Source organism: Capra hircus, chromosome 1, assembly GCF_001704415.2.
Source record: "Capra hircus breed San Clemente chromosome 1, ASM170441v1, whole genome shotgun sequence".
NCBI classification, from domain to species: domain Eukaryota; kingdom Metazoa; phylum Chordata; class Mammalia; order Artiodactyla; family Bovidae; genus Capra; species Capra hircus.
The window spans coordinates 131819344-131832985 of NC_030808.1; the positions used below are offsets into that span (position 1 = coordinate 131819344).

General features: G+C 37.2%; 1 protein-coding gene across 5 annotated transcripts in view; it reads right to left on the reverse strand.

Moving 5' to 3' along the window:
- The window catches only part of NCK1 (NCK adaptor protein 1), a 78857-nt gene that overhangs the window by 13755 nt on the left and 51460 nt on the right, over nt 1–13642 (reverse strand). For 2 of the 5 annotated variants that reach the window (XM_018050821.1, XM_018050814.1), the window contains exon 2: nt 12939–13182. In XM_018050821.1, coding sequence (XP_017906310.1) covers nt 12939–13164 — 226 coding nt within the window. In that variant the 5' untranslated portion in view covers nt 13165–13182. Of the gene's footprint in view, nt 1–9504; nt 9624–12938; nt 13183–13642 lie in introns of those variants that run through there. The other 3 variants (XM_018050839.1, XM_018050830.1, XM_018050844.1) reach the window with 2 other exon arrangements.

Below are 13642 nucleotides of genomic sequence, written 5' to 3' on the forward strand. Positions count from 1 at the left end.
TTGTCTGACTGCTGCTGCTGCTAAGTCGCTTCAGTCGTGTCCAACTCTGTGCAACTCCATAGACGGCAGCCCACCAGGCTCCCCCGTCCCTGGGATTCTCCAGGCAAGAACACTGGAGTGAGTTGCCATTTCCTTCACCAATGCATGAAAGTGAAAGGTGAAAGTGAGGTCGCTCAGTCGTGTTTGACTCTTAGCGACCCCATGGACTGCAGCCTACCAGGCTCCTCTGTCCATGGGATTTTCCAGGCAAGAGTACTGGAGTGGGTTGCCATTGCCTTCTCTGAAGTTGTCTGCCTAAGTATCTCTTAATTCCAAATCAGCTGTGACTGTGAGGACAGCAACCTAAACTAATAATGTCAGAAAGAGTAATACAGATCTTTCTCACAAAGAATTGTACTTATGGGTTTCAAGCTCTCAGCAGCTACCTGAAGGACTGGCACAGTGGCTTGCCTTGCTTTCACCTGACTTGGAGCATTTTCAGGGTTAGGGTGTTTTCTGCTGAAATTAATTGATGCAGCAGCCTGAGGTAAAAAACATAAAAATCTTAAATTTAAAAAAAAAATTGAGAAAAAAATTTTAGAAAGTTTCAAAAAGGAAAACTTGCATGTGCCATCATCAACAACTATTTACATAAAATTTACACTGTATTAGGTATTGCAAGTAACCCAGAGATGATTTAACATATATGGGAGAGTATGTGTGGAGTATATGCAAATACTATGCTGTCTGTACAAGGATTATCGTTAAATTTTGTTATTTGCAGGGGATACTGGAACCAAAACCTAGCAGATACCAAGGGATGACTATACTATCCAAAGTGATGCACAGATTCAGTGTAATCCTTATCAAAGTACCCCCCCCCTTTTTCCAGAAATGGAAAAAGCTGACCCTAAAATTCATATGGAATTATAAAAGACCCCAAATAGCCAAAAGAAAATCTTAAAAATGGAAAACAAAGTTGGAAGACTCATATTTCCCAATTTCAAAATTTACTACAAAGGCTCAGTAATCAAACAGTGTAGTACTGGCACACAAGGAATGAAAAATAGACCAATGGACTAGAATTCAGAGTAGTGAAATAAAACCATACATCTATGGTCAGTTGACTTTTGACTCTGACCACGAGAAGGATGCCAAGACCATTTTAATACAGGAAAGAATAGTCTCTTTAACAAATGATGCTGGGACAACTGGATATCCACATGCAAAAGAATGAAACTGGATTCCTACTTCATACCACATACAAGTATCAACTCAAAATAAATAGATGATGAAAATAAAAGAGTTAAAACTTAAAACCTCTCAGAAGGAAACTTAGGGAAAAGTCTTTCTGACCTTGGATTTAGCAAGAGATTCTCAGATTTGACATCAAATAATAATAATAAACTGTACTTCATTAAAAAAAAAAACCATTTGTGCAAAGGACAATATCAAGAAAATGAAAAGACAGCCTACAGAATTAGAAAAGAATACTTGCAAATATAATTCTGATAAGAATCTATATCCAGAACATATAATGCACTTGTAGAACCTAACAACAAAATGAAAAACTTACCTCAAAAAAGGATAACGGACTTGAATAAGTAATTCTCCAAAGAAGGTATACAAATACCTTGAAAGCATTTGAAAAGATGCTCAGCATCATTAGTCATTACAGAAATGCCAATCAAAATAACAATGAAATACCATTTCACATCTTACTAGGATGGCTATAATCAAATCAAATTAAACCAAACCAAAAAAAAGGAAAACAAGTGTTGATGAGGATATGTAGAAACTGGAACCCCTTTTACACTACTGGTCAAAATGTAAAATGGTACAAATGCCAAGGGAAACAGGTGATGGTTCCTCAAATGTTAAACACAGAACTACCATAATTCCACTCCTAGGTATACACTCAAAAAAACTGAAAACAGGAATTAAAACAAATACTTGTGCACAAATGTTCACAGCTTCCTAGTCCCAGTAATCAAAAGATAGAAACAACCCAAATGTACATCAACAGATGAATGGATAAACAAAAATGTGGTATATATCCATATAAGGCAATATTCAGTTCAGTTCAGTCGTGCCCGACTCTTTGCGACCCCATGAATCGCAGCACGCCAGGCCTCCCTGTCCATCACCAACTCCCAGAGTGCACCCAAACTCATGTCCATTGAGTCGGTGATGCCATCCAGCCATTCCATCCTCTGTCGTCCCCTTCTCCTCCTGCCCCCAATTCCTCCCAGCATCAGGGTCTTTTCCAATGAGTCAACTCTTCGCATGAGATGGCCAAAGTATTGGAGTTTCAGCTTCAGCATCAGTCCTTGCAATGAACACCCAGGACTGATCTCCTTTAGGATGGTCTTGATGAAAGTGAAAGAGGAGAGTGAAAAAGCTGGCTTATAGCTCAACATTCAGAAAACGAAGATCATGGCATCTGGTCCCATCACTTCATGGGAAAAAGTGGAAACAGTGTCAGACTTTATTTTTGGGGGCTCCAAAATCACTGCAGATGGTAACTGCAGCCATGAAATTAAAAGACGCTTACTACTTGGAAGGAAAGTTATGACCAACCTAGACAGCATATTCAAAAGCAGAGACATTACTTTGCAAACAAAGGTCCGTCTAGTCAAGGCCATGGTTTTTCCAGTAGTCATGTATGGATGTGAGAGTTGGACTGTGAAGAAAGCTGAGGGTCAAAGAATTGATGCTTTTGAACTGTGATGTTGGAGAATACTCTTGAGAGTCCCTTGGACTGCAAGGAGATCCAATCAGTCCATCCTAAAGGCAATATTATTCAGCCATAAAAGGGATGAAGTAGTGATACATGCTACAACATGGATGAACCTCAAAAACAGTGTGCTGAGTGAAAGAAACTAGACACAAAAGGTTAATATTGTATGACTCAATATTACTACTCTGGTTATGTCATATAATGATTACATATTATACAACATAGCCAGAGTAGGTAACTCTGTATAGACAGAAAGCCGATTAGTGGTTGCCAGGGGCTGAAGGGAAGGAGTAATGGGACCAACTGTTGAATGGGAATAGTTTCCTTTTGGAGTGATGAAAATAGTTTGGAATTAGACAGATGCGGTGGTTGCACAACACTGTTAATGGACTAAATAACGCTGAATTATACACTTTAAAATGGTTAATTAACTTCATGAACTTTACATCATAAAAATTACTTTCTTAAAAGATTCCCATGTCAATTTCTTAAAGTCATCATATGTCCTTTCTGTCAAAACTTTCCATTTCTACTATTTATGTTCTAGTTCAGGCCCATGTTGTGCTTGAGCCATCACTACCCTCTACTTTTCTTTTCCTGTTTCTTTTACTAATCTAGTCTATCTCACTTCAAACCATCACCCATATCATCCAGTCTAACTTTATATTACAGCTACAATTACATGACCTATTGTAGCACAAACTGGAATCAAGATTGCAGGGAGAAATATCAATAACCTCAGATATGCAGATGACAACATACTTATGGCAAAAAGCAAAGAGGAACTAAGAACCTCTTAAAAGTGAAACGTAAGGGTGAAAAAGCTGGCTTAAAACTCAACATTCAAAAAACAAAGATCATGGCATCCAGTCCCATCACTTCATTGCAAATAGATGGGGAAACAATGGAAACAGTGACAGACTTTATTTTCTTGGCTCCAAAATCACTATGAACGGTGACTGTAGCTATGAAATTAAAAGATGCCTGCTCCCTGGAAGAAAAGCTATGACCAACCTAGACAGTATATTAAAAAGCAGAGACATTACTTTACCAACAAAGGGCCATCTCGTCAAAGCTATGGTTTTTCCAGTACTCATGTATGGATGTGAGAGTTGGACTATAAAGAAGACTAAGCACTGAAGAATTGATGCCTTCAAACTGTGGTGCTGGAGAAGACTGTTGAGAGTCCTCTGGACTGCAAGGAGATCAAACAAGTCAATCCTAAAGGAAATCAGCCCTGAATATTCATTGGAAGGACTGATGCTGAAGCTGAAGCTCTAATACTTTGGCCACCTGATGCACAAAACTGACTCACTGGAAAAGATCCTGATGCTGGGAAAGATTGAAGGCAGGAGAAGGGAACGAGGATGAGATGGATGGAGGCTGGATGGCATCGCCGAATTGATGGACATGAGTTTAAACAAGCTCCAGGAGTAGGTGATGGACAGGGAAGCCTGGCGTGCTGCATCCATGGGGTTTCAAAGAGTCAGACACAACTAAGCGATTAAACTGAACTGACTGCACAAAAGCCAATAGTGGCTCTTCTGCCTAACAAATTAAAAGAAATACTGTGCCTAGAGCTTCCCTCATAGGTCAGTTGGTAAATCATCTGCCTGTAATGCAGGAGACCCGGGTTCGATTCCCGGGAATATCCCCTGGAGAAGGAAATGACAACCCACTCAGGTATTCTTGCCTGGAGAATCCCATGGACAGAGGAGCCTGGCAGGCTACAGTCCATGGGATCGAAAGAGTCGGACACGACTTAGCGACTAAACAACAACAACTGTGCCTAGAGTCTACAGTCCTCTACAGGATGTCCTCAAACCTTCCTTTCCAGGCTTATGTTATAGACTATAGAAAACAGTAGAGAACTTGAAACATTATAGGCCTTTGGGTTCAAATCCCAGGTATGTGTCTTACTAACCATGCCATCTTGAGCAAGCTGTTTCACTTTTCGGAGCTCAGAAATGGAGTAAACAGCACTTACCATGAGTGTTATGAGAACTGATAAAATAATGTAAAGGAATAGCGCAGTACACAGGAGTAAATGTTAAATAAAAGCATCTTTCTGTAACGCCCTGCACTGAAACTACTCTAAAGCTTAATAAAAATGTGGAAATATCTAATTCATGACTTAGTTTACCTCGTTTGCTAGTTTTTTCCCAAAACCGTATTAAAAATTCTGTCTTTTAAAGAATCTACCCACTCAAGAAGTGTCATTTCAAATAACAACTTTATTATCTTCCTGCTTTGTGTTTTTCAACACTCTTCATTCTCTATCCTCACCTCTCATGATATATAAGCTCTCCATTTTTTTAAGTATTTTTGTTTTAGTATTCTGTATTTCTGAGGTACTTGCATGCTAGCATTTCCTGTGTTTATCTTTTAACCCTATCTACTAGAATATAAGCTTTCAGAGAGGATTATTTTACTATCTCACTGGTCTTTTGCATTTCCTGTATAGGAAGATGATCAATGGGTTTATTAAATTGATTAAATTGAATATTGATATAAGCAAAAGCAAAATTTAAACCTGAAAATGGAAGACTAATTCTAAAATATTTTTTTGATTCTGAAAAAGATAATGGTCTAAGACTAATTGTACCTTGCCCCAAAAAAGAATGAAGAATTTCTAGACAGACCCAACAATTAAATCCCAAGTGGGAAACAATCAAAACAACTTATTTTAATCTTAGAGGCCAGACATAGTTCACAGAAAATATAAACTTAGAATATCTGTTTTCTGTGCAACACAAAGTCCTGTTTATCATGTGGATGATACAAATGCATGCAAAATCAATGGTTTGCTTTTTCCCCTGCTTACAAATCTTTAGGAAGGGCTTGTTTTATTTCTTTTGTTTCCACTGCTTAAAAACACTCCTTCTAATCTCATGTTTTATCAATGAGAGAGTAGATGCAAATGTACTTTACAAAATTATGCAAATGTAAAATATTAATATCTCAATTTCTCAAGTATGTTATAATCAACAACAATTAGATCATTTTAACAACACAGGGCTTCCTGGATAGCTCAGTTGGTAAACAATCCGACTGCAATGCAGGAGACCCCAGTTCGATTCCTGGGTCAAGAAGATCTGCTAGAGAAGGGTTAGGCTACCCACTCCAGTATCCTTGGGCTTCCCTTGTGGCTCAGCTGGTAAATAATTCGCTTGCAATGCAGGAGACCTGGGCTGGGAAGATTCCCCTGGAAAAGGGAAAGGCTACCCACTCCAGTATTTTGGCCTGGAGAATTCCATGGGCTGTATAGTCCATGGGGTCGCAAAGAGTCAGACACGACTGAGTGACTTTCACGTCACGTCACATCACATCAACAAGCAGGCTCCCTCAGATTAATGTATAGTCTTTTCTAAATTTTTCTCAACTTCAGCTGGTTCACCAGAATCCTAATTTTAACCAGACCCTTTTGCAGCAAATCCTGCCAATCCATTACTTATCTGACTCTAACGCTATAGTCATACATGTAATGTGTGCACTAGGAAAACTCTTAAACAAGAGACCCTAAGTTTAAATTTCAATGGTGCTACTTACAGATCAATCAGAGCTTGGTCAAGTTATTTAACCTTCTTTAAACTCCACTTTCCTTGTTTGTGAAATGTGGTGCAGAGTAACTACCTATCTTAGAAAAATTGTGTAATGAATTTTTTAAAGTTTATATGGAAAGCACTCAGCACAGTACATAGCACACAGCAGGCACTCAATCGATGGTGATGATTATCGATATTTTCCTACCTCCTAGTGCTTCCAGAATTTATTTTTTAAAAAATAAGCATTGTTTCTTTTTACTTTTTTTTTTTTTTTTTTTTTTTACTATAGCATGAAATAGCTGGACGTGGCCAGGGTTGGGAGGGAGATACTCAGGTTTGTGAACTCAGGACGTACCTAACTCTGAGGTAGTCATTTTTATCATTAGCTTTGTTTAAAAAAACCAAAAGCATTAGTATAGCTTTCAATCTTCCCCTCACTCACACTCTTCCCCTTCCACTCCAATCCACTAGGTCTTACTTCTTTCTTCCTACAGCACCGTTTCTTGACCAAAACAATGTACTATTAACTCCTCAAGAGTTTTTAAGACTCTAGCGAAGCACTGTGAATAGTTGTCCTCTCCTATAGGATAGTTAAGGCAAATCTTTGTACCCATTAACTATTCATTATGTAACCTGGTTTCCAAATCCTTTGATAAACCTGATGCCAGTATTTGGAAGCACCTGAGTTTCTCAAAACCACTGTTAAAGTATAGCTCCCCAAAATGAATAGACTACGTCATGTTTTATTTGGCCAGCACACACTGCAGCCCTTCACCTGAGCACCTCAAAAATTTGAATCAATACCATCATATAACATGTTGAGAGTTTTTTTAGCACATACATTATCACAGCAGCTCCTGCCAAGTCTTTTACTCATGTAAACCACTGCCAGGACAGAGTCTCAGCAATTTTTCAATCCCTTTTAAAAAGTTAATGTAGACTTTAACATTAATGTCTGTCTCTATTAATCTGTTTCTCAGTTTTTAGCTTTCAAATGTATTTCTGAACTCAATGTACTAGTTACACTTTCTTCATTAGGTCTTTAAGGATGTCATTCCCCCTCCATCTAAATCACACAGTAAATAAATGTTCAACAGAATGAGTCTGACGGGGCACTTCTGTGATGGTCCAGTGGTTAAGAATCCCCCTTCTAATGCAGGAGAGGCAGGTCCAATCCCTGGTCAGTGAATGAAAATCCCATATGCTGTGTGCAGTTAAGCCCACATGCCTCAACTACTGAGCCCTGCGTGCTCTGCAATGAGAAGCCTGTGTGCCACAATGAAGACCCAGCGCAGCAAAAATAGTAATACTGATCCTTGCTAATTTTTTAGGGAACTATAATTCTGTTATGTTCCTATTTCTTCAAAACCAGTTTCTCCCTTATGGATTTTCCCCTGATTTCTATGATACATGTAAGGCTGATCAGCTGTGTACCAGAACTATAAGACTTTCAGAGTCAGTAGGGAATTTCCAAGATCATCTGGTCTTGCCCAGCTCTCTCCTTTACAAATAAGAAACAGGAAATCAGGAAAGTTATACACCCTTGGCCACATGGCTAATAAGTGATATATCTGGGAGGAGAATGAAGGAATTCTAAATATTATAAATGATGTTCTTTCCAACAGAGGTTTTTATTTAATTTTTTTTGTATTTTTATCAGTTTCTGATTTATATGAAATAAGATAAATTACTGCTTTTTATTATTCTCTGCTTTATCTGAAACAATGCCCTTTCTGTTCTCAAGGGTTCTAGTTGCCTACCACACAAGGAGAACAAATATTGTTTCCTCTATGTTTCAAGTCCGTTTGGGACAGTGGGTGAACAGCCTATTTCTATTCTAACAAGCTATAAAACTAAATTAGTAAAAATTTCGGCTTACTGTAAGCAGTGAGTAAACAAATATTTTACTTATCAATCTCAAATCCTGACTCTAAGTCTACAAATGTATTTAAGAATAACTATCAACTTTTTAAGATTCAATAGAATGATAATTTTATATTGATGGTATATATTAAATCGCTGTATCAGTGATACAGTATATCCTTTTTATATCACTTCTAGTTGGTTTATGGTATCACTTAAAATCAAACTTAAGAAATATTAACAATAAGTAACAACCATTACCTACCTCCCCATCAGAATCTAAGTTCTGTGACAATTAGTTTTTCTCTGGCTTGCAGTAGGTAGTTTCTCAATAAAAATGTTGATAAATGAATGAATGAATGAATAAACTCTTTAAAAGGAAAACTAACTCCTAAAAATGGATCTAAAATTTTAACAACTCCCCAAAAAGTAACCAAGAGAGACATATTCCAGAAGGATTCATTTGGCCACCAAAGTTACCGGGAAAAAAAAAAAAAAAGAGTCTTAATATTACAGCTTTTTTGCCGATGAAGTGCTTCATCCCTTTCTATTTTGCTCTTTGCCCCAAAATCTCCTGACAGGTTACTGTTTCCTTAGACTCCTTACACATAAGATAGTTCTACAACAATATCTCTGTGTTCATTTTTCTAGAACCACTGAGCAACTGTTCAAAGAGACCAAATCAAGTTCACTATTATAAGAGTAAAAAGAGACTATCAGCAGATCTACAATTTAGGTTCTTTGTTAATATCAGAATCATTTTAAAACCTCGACTCAAAGCAATCCAAGAGTTCACTACTTTCTGTTTTCAAATTCTTTGTATGCAGCTGCTCTCACAATTCATTTCAAACTATCAAATCTCACATTAACCAAAACAGCAATTTCTAGCACTCTGACACTGATTTAATTAAAATACCCTCTATACTGGTGCCTTCATTAAGCATTATCCTCTACATCAGTCCTCTAAAGTCTAAGTAAAAAGCAGTAACAGTATCATGTTACTTCAAATGCTGAGGATGAAGGAATTTGCTCACTTAAAACCTTTTTCTCCTCCTAATGTTTACAATTTATTTAGTTCATTTCAAATGTCTATGCTAAGTTCAGAGAACTAACTACATCAAAGTCAAATAATTTATACTTTTTCTATTTGTTATTTAAATATTGATATTAAAAAATTTGAAATTATTTTACCTATCAAGTCAAAGCTATTAATATCTGATGTACTGCCAATCACTTAGCTTATGCTGCACAAACATAAAGCACCAGCCTATATAAACCTACCACGTTCTCTCCTTACAGTTTTCCTTTAAATTCACAAACTGAAAATTCTAATTTAAAAACAAGAAAGCTATAGATATAATAAACAGATTAACTTACTGAAAAAATCTTTAAGCACCTTTAGCCAATTCATTTTGAAAAAAAATCCCGTGTTCTCTTTCGTTAGTTTGTTAACACAGCAGGATAATTTTCAGTGAACTTCCTGGTTCTGCAACACTGAAACTCCCCACACCCCATCCATGTGACTTGGCCCACACCCAGGCAATAGAAAGTTTTCCTAAGGCTTTTCTCTTGCCAAAACATTTTTTCCCTGAACGCTAACTGAACTATAAAACAAGGATATTGTGATGGCCACAAATAGGACCTTACTATTCAGATTTATTTTGGAAGAAGTTTTAAAGCACATATTTAAAGCATATTTTTTTCAGTAGTTGAAAATATATTCATGTATTCATTCTTTGTTAATTGGAGTAGAATTAATTTACAATGTTGCGTTAGTTTCTGCTGTACAACAAAGTGAATCAGCAGTATGTGTATCTATATCCCCTCCCTCTTGGGGCTCCCTTGGATCCTACACCCTCAATCCACCCATCGAGGTCATCCTAGAGCACTAGGCTGAGCTCCCTGTGCTGCCCTGCGGGTTCCCACTAGCCATCTGTTTCACACGTGTTAGTGTATTTCTGTCAAACCTAATCTCCCAGTTCATCCCACCCTCCCCTTTCCTAACTCTTCTCTGAAGAGGTTCTGTTTGTCTGTTTGTTCTGTTTGTCTGAATCTCTATTTCCACCCTGGAACTATGTTCATCTGTACTCTTTTTCTATTTTTCATCATGTATTCATTCTTTCCTTTGTTTTATCCTTTTCTTTCTTAACCTTCAAACAATATCTCCATCAGCACAATCACTGTGAAACAAATTCATTAGTTATATGGAACATTTAAGTTACCAAAACAGGATTCAGAAGGCTGTCCACCCAAGGCAAAAGCAGGATTTACATCATTATACAGGCTAACTATAGGTCACTACCTTAAAACAGAATGTTTCCAAGTACTTTGGAATAGACAGCAATAATTGTAATATAATACAATGATAGCCTAGAACTTAAATAGATAACAGTCTCAATAATACAGTCTCGAGACAGTTAAAAAGATACAATCTTGAGACAGCTAAAACTGTCTCAATAATATCAGAAAATAGTATGGAAGGTTTCCCAGGAGTATTAATAACAAAAAACTGTACCTAATAAAGCTTTTGAAATTTATGTGAAGTTGTATGTAAAACTGGGATTTTTTCTCCTTGCTCTATATTAGTTTTTTCACTGTCTTTTGTTAATTACTATCACATCTGCTATAGTCTCAGGATACCACTACCCTTTTTTAAAGGACATAAAAGTTTCTCTAGGTGTGTCCTTAGTTCTTTCTGTGCCTTCATCACTATGAAGCATATTTTGACAGAAGTCACCTTAATTTTCTTGAACACCTTTAATCAATATACTTTAAATAAATATCTAATTATTTACAAAATCTTAAGTATTCCTGGTTCTAACTTTGATCTCTTCAACCATTCAAGGACAATCTCTTTCCAACTGTCTTCCATTTAAAAACTAATATTAAATAATTAAATAATATTAACTAATAACAATACCTCAAAAATCTCAAAAAAAAAAAAAGGTAAGCCTAGTTAAAGCATTTAAATGTATGGTTAATAACTTCATTTGTTAAATTACCTTTAGAGTAGAATAACAATAATGCTGAGTAAGAAATAAAAATTAATATAAAGCAGTCAATAATACTCCATGTTCAATCATGTCACATTCTCAAAAGTCACTTTATTCTCATACTATCTTGTTCAAGGAGAAATTACACTTCTTCTACATATACACCAAGAACTATTAAGTAACAGCATGCTTGCCTAAATACCTGAGGGAAACTATGTCCCTCCCAATTCCTTCCTGTCAGCGAAGGAGAATTTTTTAAAGAGAAAGAGAGACAGACTGGTTCTCATCTGCGCACATTTCCTTCCTATCACAGCTTGGCCAAGCCCAACATGAAGTGGATTCTCCTATTTATGGCCCTAAGGGAAGGTCAGTAGAAACAAAATTTACAGTTACAGGAAGAAAGAAGAGAAACAAAATAAGAAAGATAAGCTTTGCAGATGCTAATACATGGTAACGATCCACAACTTAAAACTCTTTTATCAAATATAAGAACAAAGAGAGTTTGTTTTTAAAAGCAAATATCAAAATGCAAGCCATTATCAGCTTCCTTATTTAACTTATATGCAGAGTACATCAGAGAAACACTGGGCTGGGAGAAGCACAAGCTGGAATCAAGATTGCCGGGAGAAATATCAATAACCTCAGATATGCAGATGACACCACCCTTATGGCAGAAAGTGAAGAGGAACTAAAAAGCCTCTTGATAAAAGTGAAAGAGGAGAGTGAAAAGGTTGGCTTAAAGCTCAACATTCAGAAAACGAAGATCATGACATCTGGTCCCATCACTTCATGGGAAATAGACGGGGAAACAGTGTCAGACTTTATTTTTTGGGGCTCCAAAATCACTGCAGATGGTGATTGCAGCCATGAAATTAAAAGACACTTACTCCTTGGAAGGAAAGTTATGACCAACCTAGATAGTATATTCAAAAGCAGAGACATTACTTTGCCGACTAAGGTCCATCTAGTCGAGGCTATGGTCTTTCCTGTGGTCATGTATGGATGTGAGAGTTGGACTGTGAAGAAGGCTGAGCACCGAAGAATTGATGCTTTTGAAGTGTGGTGTTGGAGAAGACTCTTGAGAGTCCCTTGGACTGCAAGGAGATCCAACCAGTCTATTCTGAAGGAGATCAGCCCTGGGATTTCTTTGGAAGGAATGATGCTAAAGCTGAAACTCCAGTACTCTGGCCACCTCATGAGAAGAGTTGACTCACTGGAAAAGACTCTGATGCTGGGAGGGATTGGGGGCAGGAGGAGAAGGGGATGACAGAGGATGAGATGGCTGAATGGCATCACCAACTCGATGGACATGGGTCTGAGTGAACTCCGGGAGTTGGTGATGGACAGGGAGGTCTGGCGTGCTGCGATTCATGGGGTCGCAAAGAGTCGGACACGACTGAGCAACTGAACTGAACTGAAGCCATTAGATGTAAAATCCATCAATGTATCCTGTAAAATAAGTGACCTTAATGACAAGGAGGATATTCTGCATCTCATTCATTTACCCTCATCTTAATTATATGGAGAATCTGTCTAAACTCCAATAGGTACCTATGGCTCAAGAAGCCCCTGATAGAAAATCAGAGTGAGTTCCACTAGCTAGAGTTACAGAAAATGACCTTCACTGGTCTTTTTGAACACACCTGACTTGAATACCCTTGCTATGATCCAAACTTACCTTGCCTAGCTGAAATCTCAGCTTGGGATATTCTAGTCAGTTCTGCCCACTGATGCCAAAATTCTGTACAAAGAACCAATTTCTAGCATTCACTAGAAAGAAAGTATTGCTGTTCTTGTTTTAAAACAAAAATAACTTACCTAAGGTATCTTTTAGGTTTTTTACAATAGATGCTTTCCGGGCACTGTTTTTCCTTTCCACATAGTTAGAAGGCACAAAACCCGTTTTATTCATGGAATTTCGAACTCGCCACCAGGACTTAGAGTCATCCAGAAGCCACAGTCTCTCGTTCTTCTTGATGTCCAGCTCTTGCTCTTGCTGGGCCACATAATCAAACTTGGCTACTACCACCACTTCCTCTGCCATTGTTCAGCACCTTCTGCACTGCAACCACACAGAAAATATTTTATGTAAGGTTGAGAAGTTGTCCACATGCTTGTCAAGAGAAACACACCTAAGAACCTAAAGTAGTGAATGGTTAAAAAATAAAAACAGGGAAAAAAATTAAATACCAAGCAAATACTAATCAATACAGAACTGGTATAGATATATTAATAACACACAAAAGGACTTTAAGGCAAAGCTATCACTAGTGATAAAGAAAGTCACTATATCCTGATAAAAGGTTTTATTCAATATATGTAACAGCTAAGCTTATGTGTACCTATTAATATAGGTCCAAAATAGATTGACAAAACAAGAAAAAAACTGACAAATCCATTGTCATAAAGGTTTAACTTTTAACATATTTATCTCGGTAGTAAATTAAGACGACAAAAAATCAGAAAGGTTAAAGAAGAACTGACATTGCAACTATTAAGTCTGATGCAATAAACATATGCAA